The following is a 25582-nucleotide window of genomic DNA, read 5'->3' as shown; positions in this document are numbered from 1 at the left end:
CAAAATAATAATAATAATAATAATAATAATAATAAAAAGCAATGGGATAATAGTGGTTAAAAAAAAAATTGAGCTGACGATATTTTTTTCGGCTTCACGGGAGTCTGTTCAAACCCAAAACCACAAATTCCACTTAGGTGGCCCAAGTAATGTTTATCATTGTCATCTATTGTTTCCATAGAGTCATAATTTTCTTGACCTTTGGTATTCACTCACTTCCCACGGTTCGACTGGAATACGAATATATAGAATTAATCGAAATCGTCTATACTCAATAGGATCCCCCCTTATTCAATAAATTATGCAAAGTATTTATCTAGACCAGCCTAATACCTATCATGATTACCTTGACTTAAAAAAATTGTTAATATTGCACTTTTTCAATTGACATATTCTTCGAAGACAAAACATGTCAAGTTTTCAACAGTTGTTTGTATTTGAGTATTTAGTGTGTATATAGTATGAAAAAACATTAAGACAAACATTTGACAGCGAGACTTTAACGGGTGACAAACAAATTTCGTTCTAGTTCTCATTGTATGTATACAACAATACAATAACAACATTGTTTCGAGAAATATCTCCCTTTGGAAAGGTGTATTCATATAAACCCGGAGGGTACGCAATTCGCAGGGGATGATTTAGTGACGACAGCTCTTGGCCATAACAATGACATCACCCTGGTTGTAAGTGGTAGGCTTGCGCTCGCTTATAATCGCATAAATTTATGCGGATTCCGTGTATAAAATGAATATAACAATGTAAACGTTATAGTTTCGCTGGCTGTCAATTGTAAAATAAACACGTTCCGAAGAAGTCATCGAGTGGTTTCTGACCTTTTTTGTCTATCCCTTTTCATAAATGAGGTCGACTGTTGAACTGCATCGTGGAAAATATAACGCGTAACAATAGCGGCAAAAAAATAGTAAGTTATAACGACGAATAGTAGGTTAGACAGTATTTTACCTAGGAAATTTTTTGTTCTTATTTAAAAAAAACATTTATATATTTTTTTTCATCGAAAGGTGATTTTTTTCCATACGTTGTTTTTATTAAATTTAATATAAATTAAAAATCATACAGGAACAAAATACATCGATCCATTTGTATACTATGCTATACTTATGTAAATTATGAGTATACGAAAATGGTGTATGAATATATATATTACAATCGACCAAGAATAAATTTAATCTATAAGCTGTGTTTACGAATTTATTAGTAACAATAGTTACACTATTCTTAAGTTCATTCAGTCATCGTAAAGAACCAATAAAACAACCTTATTAATAAAACTTGTCATAATATAAAATATAAGGTACTCATGTCGAAGGAATCCGGTAAATAAATACTACTTATAACATTTTATATAAAATATAATTAATTGGGTTGAGGAAGACTTTTAATTTTATTTTAAAATAATCTACATTTGGTTTGTAGTTTATCATGCTAAATTTATTCCACCTTATAAATTATTAACAATAATTAATTTTTCAAAACAACAGATCAAAAATGGGCCACTCGTCGAATAATGTCACAACATTTTACATTATTTTACCTATGCATAAACCTGATCTAGACGGGCGTCCGTACAAATTATATATTGTATATAATATAGATAACTATAGCGACTAGGACCCCAATATTTGACATAATATGAGTATTGATATAATATTATTGTAATATATATAATAAAATAAAATAATCTATGGTTTTATGTTGCTTATTTTTCTTGTATATTAGTTATTATTATTATTACATCAAAAATATTATTGTATAACCTTTTGTTAATTTAAACACAGCTGTTTTACAATAGATACATATATCACCGCAAAAAATTCTCAGTCCACAATTCCACATGAATAGTTAATAGTTTTATGTATAAAATAATATTAAACTTACACGATAATAATTTTAACATAATATTATGCATGTGATAAAAATCGTTGAATAGATTATGAGTGAATTTTGACTATGGGTTGTATATTTTTACCCATAATACCCACTTTCACATATTGAAAACTCATTTTATTCAACTGTAAATTAAGCACACAAGACTTATAAAATACAATTGAATATAACTCGGTTTAAAACATGATTGATATTCGATTTATTATTTAATAATACAAATAAATAAGCTTAAAATATTTCAAATATTTATCATAATAACCCTTCGATTAGTATGAAACCATACATGAAAAATATTTGAAGCCCAATTAGTGGAAATTCCAACCAGGATTTAAGCGAAAATTGGATTTCGGGTGTTATGAAGGCGTACGAAATGGTACATACCTACTACGCATTCAATCGGCCGACGGCGTGGCAAATCCCACGCACGCATGAACAGGCATTGGAGGATTATTATTATTTGCTGCAGAGGACGTGCTGGGCCAGTAATAATAACAGTGTTAAAATCTCGGGTACTTGGTGCGATTTTAATAATATGCCGAGATTTTTTTTGGTTACACAATCGTTTGTGGGTTTCCGTTGGACCGAGCTTAATTCGATTACACGTCCCGGAATGAACGAATTTGACACCCGATTGACCACAAAGCGCTGTACATGCCATGCAAAAGGGTCTGTAACACTCAGAAGTAGTTCTCACGTAGCCAACGAATTGCACATAATTCGTAAGTTCCTAATTTGATTACCCGCGTTGTTTTTGAAGCAGTTTTCGATTTGTTCTTGTCAAAAAGTATTGAGCATGTGTAGGTACTTATTCCAACAGTATAAAACCATACAAAAATATAATTTCATAGCTATATTTAAGACATTGTTGTCTTATTATTATTATTATTATTATTATTTCTCCGCGATTAACGTTCATTATTTTAAAAACAATAATTTCAATGATACCTTTTTATTTTCACTCACTAGGTACTCACAATATAAACTATAACATTATGTGAAGTATAATGCACCACGAAATTTTTTTTTAAATAAATCAACTCTTCATATTAATTAAACTAGGCTGATTGTTTTCTGTTAAAATATCTTTAGACAATTTAAATAGATATTGCAATATTGCAGCAGTTACATTATTTATAATTTTAAATCAACGTAATACTGTCCTTTTTTTATTTATTTTTTGATATAACAATAAATATAATCGAAATACATAAATACTTTATATATATTTATAACGTCTCAAAAAACAAATACAAAAGACATAATATTATCTAACTATATTTCGCAAGAAAAGTATTGTTCTAATGATATCATACCAATCATATGAATACCTGTATTCATAGAGAGTACTTATGTATAGTATAGACGATCGTTTTCAAATTTTCATATAATATAATAATACTTACTAAAGTAATAAAATAATATAATATATATATATATTATAATTCTATAATGACAGGAAGTAAAGCAAGTAAAATAAATAGGTATCTATAAGTCTACGCGGAAATTATTAGATCGTTGTTGAAAATCTATACCTAATAGTTAAGATAATACGAAGTAGGTATATGCACTTACAGTGAAATGAATTCTAAATAACGAATACTCTCTATAGCCTCTGTCACTTACATTTTGTTATCCGTCTGCAGGAGATGTCCGCTATTCGGTTTGTAAAAAAAATTGTAGTCTGTTCGAAAAAATCTATGCTATTTGCTGAGGTTTCACTTATACTTAGGTACCTTAAACGCGTTGCTCCGCGCGTAGATGGGTATCTATTTTATACGATCTTCAATAAATAAACCACGGTATACTGCCGGGAGATAGGTAATATCTGCAGGAGTTAGCGTCGCAGACGTCGGTATAAAAAACAAATAATAGGTTCTTTCTATAAGTACGCGTCAACAACGGCGTTTTGAACCAATAATATTTGTCGTACGCAAAATATAACAAAACTGCTATAGGTATAATAAACCATAAATATTATAAGCACTCTCACGCGCCGCATAAAACTATACACTGCAGTTCATAGAAATTACTATATAGATACATATCATATTATTTAGATTTATAAATCTATTATAGTGATTATGAGTAAACATAGGTATATGTATATAAATTTTATGTATTATATATACGCATATATATATATATAGGTCTAAAGCGTTTCGCGAGGTACTTCATCGCCTGCACACGATCGTATGGGTGGAAAACGGTGTTCGACATTAAATATATAAATGTGTGTGTGTGTGTGTGTGTGTATATATATTAGGTATATAATAATAATAATGTATAATATTATATTATGTTGTGTGTACGCGAAAGCCACGCGACCAAACGCCGCCCGTTGTAGCTGCAGGCGCACCCTCCGCGGCTGGAGGAGTTTACCACCGCCGCCGCCGCAAACGATTATTGTTATTATATTTTAAAAAGGCTGCTGGACAACAAAACGCAGCTGCTCCTGGTCCGCAAATTAATTCTCGGCCAGTAATCACGCGCGCGCCCTTTTCGCCGTCGCCGCCGTCGCCGCCGCCCAGGGCCGGGGTGACCCTGTAAAAATATTATGATAAAAACTGCGGCGGTGGCCGACGTCGACGACTCGTTTTTCAAAATAATATAATAATATTATATTATACGCGCACGCACACGTCACATAATGGACCGCTGTCCTCGTCGATGACCGCGGCACTCGAGTCGCATAATATTATTATTTATAACGCACGCGCGCTCGCGCTAATAAACCGATTGGCTGCCGGAGCCATGTTGGATTGTGCGCGCACCGCGTCATCGTCGTCGTCGTCGTCGTCGCGCGGCGGTCACGATCCGTCGTGGTAATAACCGCGGCGGGTATAGATCATCATCATGATTATAATAACATAGCCTGTGCGCACACGAACACCCACAACATAATGATGTATAAGTATAACGACTGTCAGCGTTTTATATTTTCTTGATATTGTCTAATTAGATATAGGTGAAAAACATATTGGCGCGTTTTTTACGCGTGCGTTGTGGGCGGGATGCATTATAAATTATAACATTATTATTTATTATAGATAGCTACCTTATATATATTAACCTGTTATTAATTTGTTATTAGGTATAGGTAACCTACTATACACGCGCGCGACGAACAATAAATTCTACTCCACGAAAATGTTCCTTCTTATCCTTCTTATAATTATATAGAATATATATATAGATACCTTGCCTATATTCCGGAACAACTATAACGATTGAATTTTCAAAAAAAAAAAAAAAAAACATCAAATACTAATTACAATATTATTATATTGTTGTAGTCTATAGATGGGAGCAGCAATAATACCTAATTCTTAACTATAAATGTATTGCATAACGATCACTTAATACGACCTTACCTTTATAAGAGATAATAGGTAGGTATACACACAAAGCCCATATACTTGCAAATAGGTATAGCACTTATAGCAAATACAATAAATATTTTATATATATATAAGTATATGCACTAGACACTACCAGCTTCCAATGTGTATATGTATATATTATATGTATTTTAGTATTTATATAGACATAATATTTAATGCACATATTGATTATATAGGTAGTTTAAAGTTTCCAACACTTGTCTACCTCTAACACAAGCAATACTTACTAGAAATAGATAAATTATTTTAAAATTTTATATGCAATTTATCTAAATATTTTTCTTGATTTAAATAAAATAAAATATATTTATTACGATTTATTGGGATTTTAAAAATAAATTAATGAATTTAATAGGTAATTATAATATTTTAATACTTATGCTTGTTCAACGAATCCCTACTTAATATCTATAGGTACCTCGTTTAAGTAAAAAAATAATTAAAACTAAATATAGGTAAGTATATATTAAAGCTTTTATTTATTTTACACGCATCATTCATCGATACTATCACGCCCTGTTAATACCATTAATTAAAATTAATGTTATAATAGTTTATATATTATACTAAATATTACGCTTAAATATTAAAATATAAACTAATAATAAAAACTTATGTGTTTTTAGGGATTCTAAGTCAAAATATTTAAATTTAAAAATATAGAAAACGTTTATATAAATAAACACGAACATATAATAGCTTACGTCAATAAACCAAAATAACATAACATTATTGTACACAATACTTTCTTATAAAATTAGTTTAAATATTAAATTATGAAATTACAAGCATAAAAATTAATACATTTTTAAAGAATAAAAATATATACAGAAATTTTCTGAGTTGATTTTTTTCATGTACCTATTTGTATGTTTGGTAATTTTGTATTCTTACTCCCCAATTTGCCTTACAGTTAAACTTTTAATTTTTGATGAAAGCTATAATAATAAAGAATAAATAAAATAGTTCACACAAAAATGTAGCAGATGAAATCAAATCGCACAAAGTGAACTAGGTACCATTGGACCACTACTTATAAAAAATAAAAGAAAGGATAAATTTAAACATGTTTAAAAGAAATATAATGATGGCAATAAAAACAGTACAATTTTTTTAAATGCTATAATTAATCTTAGTCATTAGAAAATAATTTACTTTATCGAATTATTTTATGAAAATAAATTAAAACTTTCTATTTATATAAATACTTTTTTCTAAATTTTTTGAAATAATGTATACCTATATAGTCTACTAGTTTACATAATCGAATCATTTCACTTTTTAACATATATTTTGTTCAATATTATTAGGCTATAACGGCTGTCGGCTAATATCTGTGAAGCACAACTATTAATGATACTGCAGCGTGTATCAGCGTGAATTAACTTCACGTGCTAATTTTGTTAGAAAATTAAATGTTTACAAATTTTAGTATTTTTTCCTTGGATGTTTTGACCGATTACCTTTTTTAGACATGGAAAATGTAATGAAATTTGAAAAATAAATCTTACTTTTATCTTACGTTTTATATGCGATGCTGCAATTAATTACAAATAAATATATAATAAATTAATGCGTAATAAATTGTAAATATCTTAATAAAATTATAATTCTATAAAAATCGGATCTCCTGCTTTTAGTTAATTTTTCACTCTTTCTAGAGAAAACTTAATAATAGTACCTACCTATATATATATACAGCAAAATACCTAAGCACCAATTACCAAAATCAGTTGTTGTAACAGCTATATAATTTATATTCATACCTACATAAATGTAAATACACATATAGAGTACATATATACATATATATATTTATATACGTATCATATTCTTGTGTTGGTATACTGTTAGTGGATAGGTACAAAGCGTACTACATAATATTCACTGCTAAACAAACCGATGACAATCAACACCATAATAATAGTAATAATATTTATAATAATAATAATAATGAAGTGCAATTTGAATAGGGCAGCCCGTGGTTCCTAATTTCCTAAATAAGAAAACAAGCCTCATTTTTCTCTCAGTCGACAAAACGAGTACAACGCATATTTGTATTGTTTCTCGCGTAGGTACATTTCCATAATGTGAACGTCGTCGGGGGCGTCACTTCTGTGCGCTGCCACACAATAAGCATTATAATTTGTTTGCGCTCTATTTATGCCTACTTCCTTGGCTGTAAGCAAAACAAAACATCGTCGGGGGACAAAAATAATAATACGACCTAACAGACAGGAACTGAAACCGGTCCGCTATATACCTATAGGTAAAAATGGGGGTAATATTTACATACACGTACGTGAAACCATTTTTTTATAATCATCTAATGGTGGACAGACTTTGACCGTATGAATGCCTGTGTGAAACCTATATATGATACGTATATGTATGTATAAATGATCTTTACAATTCACTCTTGGCGGAACAACAAACATAGGTGGTATAGTATTGCCTAGAGCACTTACAACTAAGCACATTGTAACCAATGTCCCACGTTCGGATGAAGTAATTGCTCCTACTTGTTTTTTTTTCCTTTTTGTGCTACTATATTTTACTAGGATTTTGCACAGTAGTTATCCCAGTTTCATCTAAGTTATATAATATCTGATGTGCTTCAAATTTATAACTACATATAGGGGCACTTTGGTACACTTTATTTCGGATTCCTGTATTTAAACCTGTTCAAGATATAATATAATATGATTATTGTTTGCGTGCGATAAGCTCGCCGACTTTATCGTCGCCCTCCTCCCATCTTGTATATGTGGCATCGGCGTCTTTGACCACCGCTGTCAAACGGGCCGAACACGCTCGCTCGCTGGTTTCGTACGACATCGTCGAGACGTTGCCGTAAACCCTTGGCCGTGTGTGCCGTCAAAAATTTCTATCGTTGCACCCGTATTTTAATATATATATAAATATACATATATCCATCTGTTATTATTTGACCGTGGAGTTCGTGAGTGGGCAGTGTACCTACAGCATAATCCATACTGGTGTTCCTGTAGCGGAGATTTCACGCGATCACATTGGTCGACATCCGAGTCGTCGATATTGGTGATATCCATAAATATATTATTATTGTTATTATTATTATTTGTTTTGTCGTATACCGATTCTTTTTTTTTATTTGTGTCATATTATTTGGACGCCCTTATTAATTTTTTACCTCAATACGAGTTTTACTATGTATTATATATTATTATTGCACGACGGTGCGTAAACCAAATTTGTTTATATTATTATATTTATTATTTGGTCACCCGCCCCTTTTACAGGTCACGATATTATAATTATTATTGAGATAAATCTCTGGGTATTATCCTCCCTGGTATATTTTTATTTTTGTCAACACTAGGGCTGTGAATTTAATGCACCAAAAAACCTTAAAATATGCACTTAAAATGCAAAAGATTATAGTATAAAATTCATTTAAAATGGTTTTTAATTTAATTTTTATATTTATATTAATATTAGGTTCAGGATATTAAATATTAGTACAAAAAAGTGTTTATTTAATAAAAAAGTTAAAAAAAATTGACATAATAATATATAGGTACAGCCTGTGTAAAATAAAAAAAAGTTTTCAAACAAGTTAATTGACAGAATTTGGTTAAAAATATTAGAAAATGAACTAAAAAAAGCAAAATATGACCTAAACAATTAAAAACATCAAAAATGCAAAAATATGCAAAATAAAAGTTTCATAGATGGATTCGTAATTACAAAGTTCAAATCATGTACTTACAAAGCTATGTTTTACAATCACCAAAAAAAAATGCACTTTCCTATAAATTCACAGCCCTGGTCATCACCATTTAAGGCCAACCGCCACCCCCCATAGGAGCCTTTGTGGTACAAAACCAATAATTAAAGAGAATACTTAAGATCAAATTATTAGGTACACTTTCAAAATTCCTGTATTTAATCCAGTATTTAAATTATTTAATATAAACTAAAATACCAAAAAAAAAAGTAATAATATTATTACAATTAAAACAAATACAACAATAAGCAAATTAAAAATATTACTGTATAATATGTACTACTATAATTATAAGTGTTATAACTTATATGTTTCCGACTATGTTGATTTAGAGCTCAAAATATCCATTAAAAAAAAAATAAAATTTCTTTATAAAAAATATATGCAATAAATAAATAAAAATATATTTCTTTCTTTTTTCTTTTAATTCACCTACAAATTAAAAGACATAATATTATTGTACACTGTTATGTCGACAACACCATATACTAATATTATTAATATACCATATATTAATGCAGTGCATAGGACATAGGTAAAACGCTTACGGTTGTTACAGAGATATCTAGCAACGAAACAATAAACTAAAATTTATTATCAATTTAGTGCGCAGTTATCTGGATAGAGGGCATTCGCTCCAACCAACCGTAGACAACAAACCACGGTTAAAGATATATCTTTAATCGTGCAACAAACATCTTAATTATCTATGCGACTGTCAATGACAACAACATTATAACCACGGTCTTGGAATTTTTCTAACCAAAATTCTTCGAGAAACCGCGGTCTGTATTTTAACCTAACCAATAATAACATAACAATATACTATCTATTATCAGCGACTTTATCGCTACTGATATAGTACAGCAAATTGATTGCACGGTGAACGTTATGTAGCATCGTCGGTGTTGTTGACTGTTGTTAATAATTATTATTGATATTATGATTAGTGAGTACGTTTAAGTCGTTCGGCCATAACGTGATATTAAACTAACACAGCGTTCACTTCACTGTACTACAGTCACAGAGAACGCGTCGTGGTCGTAAACAGTAGCCGTCCAAACAGGTACAGCAATCGTTAATAGTTGTGCATTTTTCACCCAATGTATGGTATGGTTTTATTTGTAAATTTTGGTCAATAATTTATAGGTGATTTCTATTGCTGAGTGCTACATGTTCATATAATATATTTGAACAATGGCTCCGACTGTTCAGAACAATACAACTCAGGAAAAAAGGCCAATACGATCTATAGAAAAAAGGTATGTTATTAATAATATAGCTTCCTATGTTTTATATTTATATTATTTGTGTACTTGTATTCATTATTGATGATTTCTAGGTCCGATTTAGTATGTAAAGTGAAATATTGCAATATGCTACCTGATATCCCCTTCGACTTAAAATTTCTTTCATATCCATTTGATGCTACAAGGTACTTTACCTGACCAAGGATACTGTTTTACGCTTTGCTTTAACTGTTATTTTGATTAATTTATAATAATGTATTTTATAGGTATATACAATATAATCCAACATCTTTAGAGAGATCATATAAATTTGAAATACTTGCAGATCATGATTTAGGACTCAACATTGACTTGGTAAATAAAGATAAGTATACAGTAGACTATAATTTACAAATGGATATTGCTGATGAAAAACTTTTGGAAGAAGATATTTTAGCTCCACAAGATTCTAAAAGGTATTATTTTACATTTACTATTATAACACAAATTATTTAATCAAAATCCAAATCCATGGCTTCTTTTGTTTATAATATTAGTATCATATATTACCTAGGTACAATGTGACTTAAAACAATTCTCTAACTAAATCTAAAAATTATTGGATAAAAAATTATTTGATTTTGATAAATAAAACATTGAAGTTTAAAACTAAAATTTAATTTTTCTCAATTTTAAATAAAATTATGTATTATTTATTATATTTTTCTTTTTCTCTATGAGTTAATATATTTGTGATACTTATTAATAAATAATAAAAATATTTTTTGAATTAATTTAAACTCATTATCTGAAATTAATTTTGTAAATATTTTTCATCAAAAATAATATTTCAATTTTTAGGTCTAGGCATCATGCCAGGAGTGTATCGTGGTTGCGACGTACGGAATACATTTCTACAGAGCAAACCAGATTTCAGCCACAAACTATTGAAAAAGTTGAGGCTAAAGTTGGATTCAGTATCAAAAAGAACTTTAAGGTATAATAATTATAAAAATAAAACATCTTATAAGTATTTTTTACTAAAATTTAAATTAAAAAAAATGTTTTAGGAGGAAACTCTTTACATGGATAGAGACAGTCAGATGAAAGCAATTGAAAAAACGTTTGAAGACAATAAAAAACCAGTTGAAAAACACTACAGCAAGCCAAATGTCCATGCTGTTGAAACATTAAATGTTTTTCCAGATTTCAAAGTAACATTAAAAATATTGAACATTTTTATAGAATCGTGTGGAAAATATATCTTAATTATTGTAAATTAGAATTGGAGGTATCCTTGTGCTCAAGTTATCTTTGACTCGGATCCAGCTCCAGTGGGTCGGCCAGTTCCAGCCCAAATAGAAGAAATGTCTCAAGCTATGATTAGGTAATTAATCCTTATATTTAACTATCAAGATGAAAACAATTATAAGAATAACATTGATGATAAAAAATGTATAAATATTAGAAACTAAAGCTTATGAAAAAATTTCAGAGGTGTAATGGATGAAAGTGGTGAACAGTTTGTAGCTTACTTTTTACCATCTGAAGAAACGATAATTAAACGTCGTGAAGATGCTCTTGAATCACGTCCGTATGATGATGATTATGAATACGAATATAAAATGGCCAGAGAATACAACTGGAATGTTAAAAGCAAGAGTAGTAAAGGATACGAGGAAAATTATTTCCTAATTGTACAACCTGATGGAGTATTTTATAATGAATTGGAAACTAGGTTAGAGTTAAACTATTTTAAATAGGTAAATATTTTTTTTATTTTACGATATAACTTATATTTTAGAGTCCGTTTAAGCAAGAGACGACAAAAAATTGGTACACAGAGTAGTAGCACTAATACTAGATTGATAGTACGTCATGTTCCAATCAATGAACAAGAATTCAGTGTTCACAAATTTAGAGAAAAACAATTACAGCCATATGATGAAGAAGAAGAAGCTAAAGCTGAAGAAGCAGCTAAAAAAGCAATGCAAGGTAATTGTTGAACATTTTAGCTTTGGTAGACTTAAAAATAAATTGAATATTGAATGAATACTATAATTTTACTTTGTTTATTTTTTAATATAAATTAAAACTTGAATGAAAGATAAAAAAGAATTGATATAGTTTACAATTTAAATATCACATTGCCTAAAGAGGCTTTCTCATTTTTAATGTCTTATCAAAAACATCAAATCACATTTTTGGTGTGTCAACAGCTTTCTCAGTACTCTCTTTTTTATCCCTACAGGCTACAAGAATACCTTGTACATTTAAAATATATTTATTTTTTACAACATGTTAATTGTTTAAAATAGAAACAAAGCGTATAATTTTATATTTTAAACATTTTATTGTGTATTATCATCCCAATACATATAACAAAATAAGTACCTAAATATAGACATGTATTTATTAATGGATAATCTATAGTAAAACATTTAAAGAAAAAGTTATTTAATAATTGTTTTTTTTTTTTATAATATTAGTTTAGTCTACTTGAATCTAATTTTTTTCTTAGTTAACCTGAGTAGTGAGTATTGATTATTGTCTATCAGTACTCGCACACATTTTTTTTTATGTTAATTAACATATATTTTTAATTTATTTTAGCTGCAAAAGAAAGTGCAAAGGAAATTACAACTAAAAATAAAGCAGACAGTGATGATGATGATAATGATTCTAGAAAAGGTAATAAAATCTTAAATCTATTTAAATGTTGACATTTAAAATTAGCAATGAACGCTGCACATTAAAACACTAATTATGTATGATTTTTTTTTTTTTTATAACACTGGTTAAGAAAAGAGTTTTAAAGTATCATAGTATCATACAACACATTATACTAATTTATACATTAAAAATTAAACAATTCTTTCACATTAAAAATAAAAGTTTTGAATAATTTTAAGATAAGTGAAAATCTATTTTGAAAATAAATTCGACCCCTGTATTTTGATAAAATCAACTTTATTGTGATTTAATTTCAATGCTATATAATATAAATTGTTAGTATGAAAATAGTCACCTATTCTAATGATCCATTAATCTCACTAAAAATGCACTAATTATCATAATACATATCTAGATTTTGAATGGGTGACTATCTAGAAGTTAAATTTAAAAAAAAAAATGATTTACTGTTTTTTAACAACTTAAAAACCATTTGAAGTTCCTTCTCCTCTCTAAGCTTACTCAATAAATAAAATAATTAATAAATAATATTTAAACAATTTATTTTATCAATTATCTATATAACTACTGTCATAATTTAAATAAAATGGCTATGTAAATTACTTTATTATTTATAAATTTATAATACATGAATATATAATAAATTGTTTCTAATGTTCACAAGTGATTCTAAAAAAAATGATTTAGTTTCAGATAGTGATGTTTCTGATGATGACGAACCTACGACTAACTCTAAGCATGCTAACAGTGAAACAGTTGATAGTGACAAAGAAAAAAATAGTAAACGTCAACGAACTGCTAGTGAAGTAAATTCTGATAGTGATACTAGCATTAAAAAACTCAATAGTCATAAAGTTAGTTCTGGAAGTGACGAAAGTGATAAATCTGATGATGACGATAATATCAAGAGAAAAGAATCATCTCAAAGTGGTGACAGCGAAGAAGAACGTAAAATTAAACGCGTGTCTAGCGAAGCTAGATCGGATAGTGATAACAGTGATGTTGAAATGAGAAGTAAGAAAAGTTCAGAACGTGGAGCCAGCGATGTCAATTCAGATTCTTCAAACTCTGATAATAGTGAACAAGAAAGCAACAGAGGTTCAGATAGTGATGAATAATGATAATCAATGAGATTTCAGTTTAAGACTTACTAGCATCTAAATAAAATTAAAATTATTAAAAATTATATTAATTCCAGATTTAATATTATAAAACTAATGAATTATTCTTATTATTAAAGTTATCTCTTGAACTGTACATCATTTGAAACATATCTGTAGTAAATTTAAATAAATGTATTTATATATTACTAAGTATATCAAATTTAAGATGATAAGACCGTGAGCATTGTTTTGTCATGTCACACTGGACTCGTAGAGCTATAACTTCAAGAACTATAGTTTACATCTTTTTATTCCTTATACATTCTTTTAATCAAGAAAAACAATCTAATTAAATTGTATTAGTGTCACTGGATGCCTCTTTCATTTCAAGTTGTTAACCAATGTATCTCTTTTTATAAGTATATACATGTTACATATATATTACTTATTGTATTGTTTTGTATCGATTGTAAATAATCAATTTTTATAAAAAAAAAAAATTAATAAATATATTAAAAAAGTTATTTTAGCTTATAGTATAACCATTATTAACTCTGTATATAATTCACTAGGTATACCTGTACTCAGTTATTTTCCAAATCCACAAAAAAAAGTAGTCAGAAAAATCAAATACTAAAACAGCTTAATATTTGCAAACGAATGACAAATCTTAATTTCCATTGTTATTATAATGAATTCTGAAAACAGTTTTATATTCAGTAAGGTAAAGAATGACTTGAAAATTACTCTAATTTATCATTTGATACAATAATTTTAAAGTTTAAGAACTACATATGTTGCCATGTAGCCATTGGCCAACTCCGCTGTCCAAAAATGTGTCAAGTGGATATAAAAGATGGACTTATGCATTTTTAAAAAGAACTCCCACACCTCAACACATTGTTTATTCATTAATTAAGTAGACAATATATTAAATGATATTTTTTTCAACATTTAGAACATGTTACAACCCATGCAGTAGGCCAAGTAAACAATCAAAAAGTGAGTTTTATACCTACTTAAAGAATGGATTTGCCAATTTTCGTTATCTTTGTAATATCAATTTGAAAATTGTAATACACCTCAGGAATACTAAATAAAAATTCATCAGTCCATTTTTTATTTAAAGCTCATTAAGTCTAAGGTTTATTGTTTCTTATGAGATATAAAAAATTAAAGAAATTTGAAAAACTGTTAACAAACAGGCTATTATTGAGCATGTTAGCGTTGCGTGCGTACTCCCAACAATCAGATATTAAGACTATTAAATGATTTGGTTAATAAAGTAGTACAAAATATAACAATGAACAATATGTTATTTATTTAGTTAAAAACTAAATATATGCTGAAGCGTAAAAAAGTGGCTAAGTGACTGAAAGTGCTCAGGTCTTAACGACTAGGTATGGTACATCTACCATTGCTCCTCTCTGGGCTCCCTTTTAAAATGGATTCAGTTCCTTGGTAATTATAGTTAACGGCCTTGCAATTTGCAGGTATCCTTGGAGTTGTTTTGATATTTGTTACTATAAAATAACAACCTCCACGTTGCAGTTGCACTTTAATTACTACTGATACAGTGACACGTGTAATGAGTATATTATTATTATTTATTATATACTCTGATATTATGTAGCCCACGACATTAATAACGTAAGCTTATAGATTTGTACGTATCTACGAATTGTTTGGTAAATACTAAATAACGTACGACACGTGTGTAATGTGTATAGATTTGTGTAGATATGGTTTTCTTGGTAGATAGGTAGCATACGACACGTCGACACGTATGCCAAAAATAATTACTTATTAATTTAGTTTATATATTAAGGTTAACGTGCCAGATTGAAGAGTTTGTTCTTGTTCGAATTGGTTTGACATTTGACATACTTGTTACCCGCCAATTTACAAAACAAAAATTAATATGCCGGAACGCCCTGGACCAGTATACCAGTTACCCGATTTATAGGATAACTGTAAAAGATGAGAGGACAACAACAGCTGGTGACCATCAACGGGGAAACGTTATGAGTTTGCGGGGGTTGTGTGTAATGCCACAAAATGAAAACAGTAGAAGGGGAAAGTGTTGATAAAAATAATATAATAACATTGAAGAGCAACTATTATAGAGCTACAAGGACGAACTAAACAGTATTATCTCTCGGCTCTCGCGATATTTGCATAATGAATAATAACTTCGCTAGATAAAGGGGAAAAAAAATCATTGACTGCTTGTCTTACCTATGTCGCAGTTATTAGTTATTTTTAATACACATGTGTACGGACAAAGAAACAATCCGATTGTCGACAGTATACTTTATATACACCAGCGAGTTCAGTGATGGTTACGTAAGTTTTTGTCAAAGGTTTTGTATTTTAATTGACTAATAATTTTCATTATTAGTCATTCGATTGAATTGAATTAGAACGATTTTGATTTCCGTACTAACTACGTCTAACACACGTTCATTGTTTCACCCACATTCTACAATATGGCTGACCTGATGTTTGATTATCAGTTTCGTTTGATACTGATCGGTGACAGTACAGTGGGCAAGAGTTCACTGTTGAAATTTTTCAATGATGGTAAATTCGTTGAGGTAAAAGCTTTGTCAAGAAATTCCATTATGTCTATATTGTCAATTTCATAAATTTGTCCATTTTTATTATTATTTACCAGGTGTCTGATCCAACGGTTGGAGTTGATTTTTTTGCTAGAACAATACAAATACCTAGTGGTCCACGAATAAAATTACAATTATGGGATACAGCTGGCCAAGAAAGATTTAGGTGAATAAGAATTATTTTTGTTTTAATTATTGTTCTTATAAAGCTAATGGTTATATTTTATATGTAATAGATCAATTACAAAATCCTACTACCGAAATTCAGTAGGTGCTTTGTTAATATATGACATAACAAAACGAGCCAGTTTTGAACACATACCTGTTTGGATGAATGATGCCAAACGACACATTGAACCTCATCGCCCCGTATTTGTCTTAGTCGGGTGCAAATTAGATTTGGTAATTTTTAAAATATCTATGTACAAATATCTGTTCTAAAAAAATCTGTTATAAAGTACTTCCTGGATAAAAGTTTTTTGCAAAAGTATTGTGTTTTAACAATATTCGAATTCTTTAACTATTGTATATTATGATATCTGCTTTTATTGGATCATACAGTAATTACTAATTAACATAATTTGTTTTTTTTTTTTTTTTTTAATTACAATAATTTTAAATTTATTTATTTAAAAATTTTACGTTAAAGTAAATATCTTTTATAACAGAAGTATTTTATTAAATCTAATTACCTTTACTAATTATAATATATGTTCCATAAAATTATTATAGATTGTTCTAAATAAATTGAATAAAAATTAATTATGACAAAGGTTACAAGGTTATCTTCTTGAGTTTATATTAGTAGAGAAAGATTCATAGTAAATTTACTAAAATAGTATTGAATAAAGATTGTAACAGTATTTTGATTATTTTATTATCACAAAAAAATGTTTTTATAGAACAAAAAAAAATTAATAATAATATAATCAATTAACAAATATTACCAGTAAGTTTTATGTACAAAATAATTTATCTAAATATGAATTTTTAAAATCTCAGGTAATTTTAAAATTACTACCAATCATTTATAGTGTATTTACTTGTTTTTCATAGGTAAATAATGGTGCTAGTAAGAGGGAAGTGACTGAAGAAGAAGCCAAACAATTTGGCGCAGAGCATAATATATTCACTGTTGAAACATCTGCGAAAACCGGTTCTAATGTTGAATTGGCATTCTCTGCTATCACCCAAGAAGTAATTTATTTATTTATTCACAAATTTTTTATGATTTATAATATATGTGACTTGGTATATTTTTTTCAATGCTTATCAATACATGTACTATCAATAAATCGAAAAAAATAGTCATAATATCTAAAATTTATTTTAGATTTATCAAAGGATAAAAAGTGGTGAATACCAAATGGAAGAAGGCTGGGATGGCATTAAAAGTGGCTATTCACATCATTCAGCTAGCATTGATTTTAATAACTATATTGAAGCTGAACCAGCTAAGTCATGCTGTTAAAACTTGATTCCCCTTCTCAAGCTTATTATTCTTTATTTTATATTAACTGATTAACAATTTTATGAAACAAACATTTAGCTTTGATGACTTTTTTTTTAAATTTTTAAATGTTTATCTTGACAAATATTAACCTAAGTTAAATATGTAAGTTACACTTAGGAGAACGGTACAAGACTAGTATTCTATGAATTATTGTTAATTATAGTTTATTATCATATATATTTATATATAAATGTATAATTTTTTTGCACATAATTATATTTTTTTAATATGAATGTCTTACAATTAAGCTTTGTACAAACTATTAGTCTTACTCAAATAATAAATTATTAGAATTTATTTCCAAATGTCAACATACACTGTCTTATTGCTTGTTGGCATAGATGGTAGTCTCTGAAAGGTGGCACCATGTGTTTATGTAATAAAGATAAAAGTGCCATGAATTCTGCTAAAGCCTTTTTATAATTGTGCTTGTCCATTAATTGTTTGGCTACAGAATATTTATTCTCTGTATCCTTAAAGAAAATTTTTATTAATATTTGTCATTAAATGTAATTGGACTATAGATACCTGCAAAACTTTTAGAACTGGTAACAGTTTAGTAGTTTTTGAACAAACTAAGCAATGAACTACAAACTCCATTGATTCTGTTGTTATTGTGATTGCATTTTTACAATGTGTACACCTGATTCTGAGTGATTTATTTGTCTTCATCTGTTCCAAAGTTGGCCAGTCTTGACAGCAGGCAATACAATTACATTCAAACCAATACCTATCACAGTAAGCCCAATATATTTCAATCAATTACCCACAATATTTTGTTGTACATAATATGTATAATAATTTATTAGTCACACGAGTAACAGTTAAAATATTATTCAGTGTTAAATTAACTTGTAAAAATATATTTTTATTCAATACAAAATGTATGCTGGTAGTAAAATAATTTGATAATATTAAAAGTAAAATGTATTTATTTGAAATATCCTCCTCTTATAATCAAATAATTAAACCTAACTAAATGTCAAAGTTCATTAATTATTAATTTTCTGAACAGTGTTAAAAATATTTAATCTAAAAATATTATACCAATTTAATCAGTTCTGTGATAATAAAACTTAACTGTACTTAAATACAGAGTGATGAATCAAGGATGTCTTATTTTTCTTTGATAATGAAATAATTTAAAATCTAATTTTTGAAATTTTTAAGTACATATGAGACAATATTTTTTACTTATTTGAGATATTTTGTTTTTTTTTATCATTCAAAAATATTGCAGTGATAAAACTTCTATTTTTAAAAAAGAAAACTCTTTTCTGTAAAATGTTGAGCTTTTATGTTTTTTTTTTTAACATTTATGATGTATTTTAATTGAGATTCAAACAATTGGTTTTTGAGTTATTAAAATTTGAGTATAAAGGATAATGAACTCTTGCCTGTGTATAATAGATAGGTATATATGTACCTATATGGCTATATGTGTGTTATCAAAATGATACATATAATATATCATTATTGTAATTTAAGAATGGTAAATACCTATTATGAAGTGTCTGTAATCGCTCTTCTTTTGGATGGAACATAAACATTGGACCATAATTTTCTGAAATCGTTTCTCCAGCATGCAGTTCACGGATGTTATGAACCACGACTGTTGTTCCTCGGTGGTACCTAAATTAAGACAATTTGACAATCTGTTACCGATTGGTCTTGTTGTGTACTGTGCAGTAAAACCACAATCATCGTAGTATCTATACATTCTATACGGTAATATGCATTGGTATTTGGTACTTACCTGACAACGCATGGATCACAAGAGTGGTTCAACAAAGCTAGGGTCGGGTAAACGGAGCCACCTATGAACACGGTCTGTTGCTCGTTGCCAAGTTGTCGGAGTTCGGAGACTTCGAAAGCGTTAAATTGGAGAAGCAGTAAATGATGTAACAATAGACTACCTATGAACAACTCGTCATCGGTTAGTCGACGGTTTGTGTCGCAGTCTGCAGGGAAATAGTTTGTCTTTTTCAAACAGAACAAGTAAAAAGCAGCCACGTGTGTTCTGTGTAATATATCTTGTACAGATCTCTTTTCCCGATGGGTTACCAAGTCGTACAAGTTCACGTAATTATCGGGTTCATGTGTATCACGCGGTCTCAGCGACTAGAAAAAACGTAGGTATATTATATTTAAATTGTAAGTATTCGGATAGGATTATACCATTATATAGCTTATAAGATGGATAACGAAATACTAAAAGTAAACATATTAAGATAATTAGGTAAATTATAGGCATGAGTGATAAGTGGATAAGTGTATTAGACCAATCCTATTGTCAACCCAGAAATAAATTCTAAGAACAGTGTGGATGTGAAACCTACCTTTATAAACACTTTTATTAATTATAATATTATAATAGGGCTCGGATGTTTATGCACTTAAAACTGCTGTAATATGTGTGCATTTATGCAATAAAAATTACGAAATATGAAATCAAAATATGCGCTAAAAATTATAAAATATGCATTTTTAACCAATAAAAATGCCAAAATATGCACAAAAATGTTATCAAACTTCATAAAACATAAATATTTCATTTTTATTACCTTGTAATTATTTTTATTTATTATTTTTTTAATATAATGTTAAATACATTTTTTAAATTTACATAGCGTTTTATTTACTTTAATTTTCATTATTATTTATTAATTAGGTATTACTATTATGGCATTATTAGCGTTATACTGTGCTACTATGGTTTTTTTTTAATTTGTTCAAATTTGTAACTGCATCTATTATTGTTAAAAGCTTATGAAAAGCTTCGTTCTACGTCAACTGATGTTATCTTAGACCTTGTCCAATTAAGTACCGTAATTTCAAACAAACACGATAAGTCGATAATAAATATTTATATTTTACGTCAATACTTGATAGATTGTAGACTGTAGTTACTACCTATAAAATCTATATGTAAGTACACATTTTGAAATTAATTGTATAGTTCGTTAATTAAATTGTTTTTTTAAAAAAATGTACTGAAATATGCATTTTTACTTTTAAAATCCCAAAATATTCAATTAAAAATATTAAAATACGTGACCAAAAAATATGCAAGATAAAAACAATATTATTGAATTCAGTATAACATGAATTAAATTTCTATCCAAGTTAGCATTAAATTGGATAAATAGAAAAAAATATGCAATTTCATAAACATCCTAGCCCTAATTATAATCAACGAGCTGCTATTACATGATTCAATAACTTCGGTCGTAGGTCGATGAAATACTTCAACGGCTGTTGCGTGATTATTCGAAGTGCGATCAGGCACGTTATGGAAACCCCAGCCGAGAAGAGCGCAGGTAACATCGAACATTCTATCGCGTGATACGATTCCAAAGCGATCCTTTTGCAAAACTCACCGCAAAACGCCACTCTTTCACAGTCCGGACACGGTAAAGGCGCCACTAGCCTGCAGTGAACATTAAAATTATTGGTATAAAGTAATAATGATAAAAAATGTAATACATTTCAATTTTTAATTCGTTTTGACTAGATAACAGCTCTTTTTGGTAGGTATTTAATTGCTTTGAGACATGTGTCATGTCTATTTAAAGAATACTTTTTAATGTTTTAAAAATATTATTAGATATGTCTAAAAAATACTGATATAAATATTTTGTGATAAATCTAAATCTCTACATTTATTCATTTTTAGCTTACCAAAAAATAAAAACAAAATACATTTTATTAAAAACTGAGTTCACAAATAGATTCCAATTTTCCCTTCCCTCCAAATATTTTACTTTTTACTTAAAGTACCTAAACTAAATAAATTGCTCTTAAAGTTGATGATAGAAGTATTTTTACTACTTTTAAAGATGACATAAACACAAAAAAAAAAACACTTAACATTGTAAAACTATCTATATAGAAGTATATATGATATTGCTTGGTTAAAATTCTAAAATGTCATGCTGTTATATTATTGTTGAAGGTATATTTTAATCTGTTTTAATATATTTAATATTTAATCGATTGTCGTACTCGACGTACATTTATGTACAAATACATCTTATAGTTATTATTTATTAACGCAACATTTTCCTATTTTAATTTTAGGATTAAAATCTTTCTAGGTATCTATTATTGAAAATTAATATCACGTTCTAATTCTGCAACCCTTAGTTCGTTAGTTCTCGAGTTACCTAATCCTTGATTAAATCTACCTCCGTGTCTACACTAAATTAATAAATATTTAAATATTATAGTATTTAAAATCAACGATAAATTGATAATATACCTATAACATATATTTTATAACATTAGATGCCGCCGAAAGACAAAAATCCGTCACGTATACCTGACGAAACAGTTGGTGCAATGCGAATGATTGTATTTTCGAAGTAAGACTGAGGCGTACGCACGCTCGACCAACAAAACTTTTCCAATGGGCACATCCCTTCCGGCTACCGCGTGTCTTCCTTCAATTTCGTTGTATTCGACGGACACTGCGTTGCTAAACGCAGGATATGCGTCGCTCCGGCCACCGTCCACTTCCGGCTCCTCCGATTTTGTTGTACCGGTCTCTATAATCCCTACGCATACGAATATAAAATAATATTGAAACCTGCGTGAAATGTGAATTTAGAAAAGTATAATATATATGTTTTTTATTGCTCCTTTACTATTCTTAGCGTGCTTGTCTTTGCCCAACATCGTCAACATTATCTGCACGTCTAGCTGTCGTTTGCGTCGTTCGTCAAACGACAAACGTGAATCGTCCAGAGACTGTATGGTTGCCTTAAACGACTCTAATGCCAATTTTAACTGTTTCGTGGCCAAAAAACATCGCGCTTTCCTGTGTATTTAGTACATAATAATTTATTAATATGTGTCGACCTTTTACATAATTGGTTTTATTTTTCATTTTTTATTATTGTAAGACTACTGCACATACAAACATGTAGTACTCGGCGTACGTTGTACATTTTTTATTATTATCGATGTCACGCTCTAGTATAATGTATTTTAGGAGGAGGTAGCACTTTTTTTATGTAGCCAAAAGTGTCTATTATTAGTTATTACCTATCTATAAATTTTGGACTCTTCCATAGTTTAACACCATCGTTATACATATAGGTAGATTTATTTATTTATAATATATTTTCAATTTTTTTAACACTTTAATATTCCTTTATTACAGTCACGTGTATTCAGTGTTAATTCAAACGATGAACTGAAAAGTAGAATCAAATAGTTAAAACTGTCATTCACGGGCGAGAATTTGATTAAATTTTAGAAGGGTAAAAATCTTCCAACATAAAATTAATCTATTACCTATAGTATCATAAAAAAAATTATCATTATTATTTTAATTTCAGATGATGGTTAAGTTACTTAATGTTATAGGTTTACTTAGAGCTGTCATAATAAAATTATCATACCTATTCATATATTTCATAACAAAATAATTAGTTTCCGTATACCTACTGCAGGAATATTATGATATTAAGTAGGTATACCTACCTAGTACATGGTGTATTAATAATGTATATTGGTTAGCAAAGAAATGATCTTATCTTATATACGAATTATGTTAAAAAATCTGACAGATTCTATTAGGTCTTTTTTAAAAAAGCCAATTAATAAATAGAGGCATATAGTTGCATACTTAGTTAAAATAGAAATTATTAATTACTGTTTGATACTTGTTTATTTTTAAGTGTCTATATCAAGACGCCCAAGTTATTATCTTTGCTTCTTAGTAAATTAGTAGCTATAATAAAAATCTTAAATAGGTTCGTTTCATGAATCATGAGTGTGCAGTGTGCACTGCATATCGGTAAAAGGGCAGGATGTTTATATAATTACATATATTAAAATGCGTTATGTATATTCCACGTGCGACGTACCTATCGTATACTTTGTGTCGTAGATCCTTGGGATATCCGTGGTCGAGCGCCCGTTGTATGTCCGAAATGGCCAAGTCATAATTTTCTAAATGATACAGACACGCCGATCGATTAGCATAGATGATCGACAATTGTATCTTCCAATCTGCCATAAAAATCATCTCATTATGTTAAACATTTCGTCTTTCTTTCTCTTCCAACTCCTAAACACTACCACTACCTACCCAATTATATAAATAATAATCTTATTAAATAATCATTTACCGTCGGTTTGAGGACAATGGAGCACAGCTAAAGAATACCAATTCAACGCATTTCGATAATCTGACTTCTGAAAGTAATCAGTTCCGGATTTTTTCATTTCCAAAGCCTTATCTCCATTTTTGTAGCTCGCTGGTCTGTCTTCAGTACTTTCACTGTCACTAGAAGCCTGTCCGTGTGCGTACAGTCGTTCGTACACGAACTGTATCTTCTGTTTGTCGTCCGTCAACTCGTTGAATTCATCCCAATCAGATGATTTTAAAATGTTACGAAATCGATCATGTCGAATTGAAAAGGGCTCGACGCCCGGCGTTAATGGTTCGTTCATCACGATTCACGATATCGCGACTAGATTGAAGGTAGAAATAATATGTATTATTATTGTATATCATCCGGCATAAAACAGGACTCACAATTTGAGCCAGAAGGTATTTTTAGAATTTTGGACGTTTTCCAGTAGTTTGGTTGTTCGGTATGGTGAGAAATAACGCTTCGTGGAGTTGAAATACGACGCGTTTTTTTTTTAATTTATAGAGTTAAATGTTTATCATTACCTGTGTCCTGTTACCGTTGGGAACTCGTTAACGGGGACGTTGAACCCCAATAACTATTTATGATAGAATGTCTTCACGACCAATTACAATGTGATTCGGAAAACTAACAAAAGTGTAATGTTTTTATATAATCATGTTGTAGATGCCGCTCACGGCTCACCTGCTTATTTATATTTTAAAAAACAATAAAAACCTCTCTCGAATAAGAATAAAGTGTCACTACAATGAATAACTTCCCTATTTTTTTTCGTGTAATTGACAATTACCAGCGAAGCAGTGAACATTATATTTTCATCACCACATATTCAATACCTACGCTCATTATTGTAAATTTTATGTTATACAAATAGGCACTATAATTAAACATTAGAGTACCTTGAGAAACAAAAAAATAATAAGTACAGCAATTTTAGCACTAAATAGATAATCTTCTCACTTCTGTGATGGTTCTAGCGCTTGTTATAGATACTACATAATGTATGGTAGCGCGTGTCACTTCTAAATAGGCACCATATAATATACAGGGTTGGGCACTTTTCAATTGCAGCAATTCAATTACTTAAGTAATTTGTAATTGATAATTGACTATAAAAATATTTATGTAATTTGTAATCGGTATAAAGAATTATAATTTTTCAATGATAACGCTTTAA

At 29.1% G+C, this 25582-nt stretch overlaps 3 protein-coding genes across 6 annotated transcripts; 2 read left to right on the top strand and 1 right to left on the bottom strand.

Moving 5' to 3' along the window:
* The first annotated feature begins 9821 nt into the window (after positions 1-9821).
* On the top strand, positions 9822-14439 carry LOC112599822 (RNA polymerase II-associated factor 1 homolog). Of its 2 annotated transcripts, none has more exons than XM_025346884.1 (11): positions 9822-10147; positions 10231-10343; positions 10424-10516; positions 10598-10786; positions 11172-11307; positions 11381-11524; positions 11594-11697; positions 11806-12048; positions 12115-12305; positions 12924-13001; positions 13692-14439. In XM_025346884.1, exons 2-11 carry the CDS (start codon positions 10279-10281, stop codon positions 14120-14122), a joined length of 1674 nt encoding a protein of 557 aa, XP_025202669.1. In that variant the 5' UTR covers positions 9822-10147; positions 10231-10278; the 3' UTR covers positions 14123-14439. The 2 variants fall into 2 exon arrangements, with proteins under 2 accessions (XP_025202669.1, XP_025202670.1); XM_025346885.1 differs by having other exon boundaries at positions 10224-10343.
* A 1759-nt stretch (positions 14440-16198) lies between these two features.
* LOC112599825 (ras-related protein Rab-39B) lies at positions 16199-18546 on the top strand. 3 transcript variants are annotated; one of them, XM_025346890.1, is made up of 6 exons: positions 16199-16453; positions 16531-16704; positions 16785-16894; positions 16965-17130; positions 17785-17925; positions 18062-18546. In XM_025346890.1, the coding sequence occupies exons 2-6, from the start codon at positions 16597-16599 to the stop codon at positions 18197-18199; spliced, it is 663 nt and encodes a 220-aa protein (XP_025202675.1). In that variant the 5' UTR covers positions 16199-16453; positions 16531-16596; the 3' UTR covers positions 18200-18546. The 3 variants fall into 3 exon arrangements, with proteins under 3 accessions (XP_025202675.1, XP_025202673.1, XP_025202674.1); XM_025346888.1 differs by having other exon boundaries at positions 16509-16704; XM_025346889.1 differs by having other exon boundaries at positions 16199-16704.
* Positions 18512-24776, bottom strand: LOC112599824 (SET and MYND domain-containing protein 4). Its single transcript, XM_025346887.1, has 9 exons — positions 24379-24776; positions 24115-24259; positions 22888-23060; positions 22563-22797; positions 21452-21671; positions 19998-20362; positions 19742-19873; positions 18770-18971; positions 18512-18714 (listed from the first exon to the last, which is right to left on the bottom strand). Exons 1-9 carry the CDS (start codon positions 24701-24703, stop codon positions 18529-18531), a joined length of 1983 nt encoding a protein of 660 aa, XP_025202672.1. The 5' UTR covers positions 24704-24776; the 3' UTR covers positions 18512-18528.
* Between the last annotated feature and the right edge of the window lie 806 nt (positions 24777-25582).

Source organism: Melanaphis sacchari, unplaced genomic scaffold (genome assembly GCF_002803265.2).
Source record: "Melanaphis sacchari strain LSU unplaced genomic scaffold, SCAv2.0 Contig55_pilon_pilon, whole genome shotgun sequence".
Lineage (NCBI taxonomy): Eukaryota > Metazoa > Arthropoda > Insecta > Hemiptera > Aphididae > Melanaphis > Melanaphis sacchari.
This window is presented reverse-complemented; position numbering and strand designations above follow the sequence as displayed.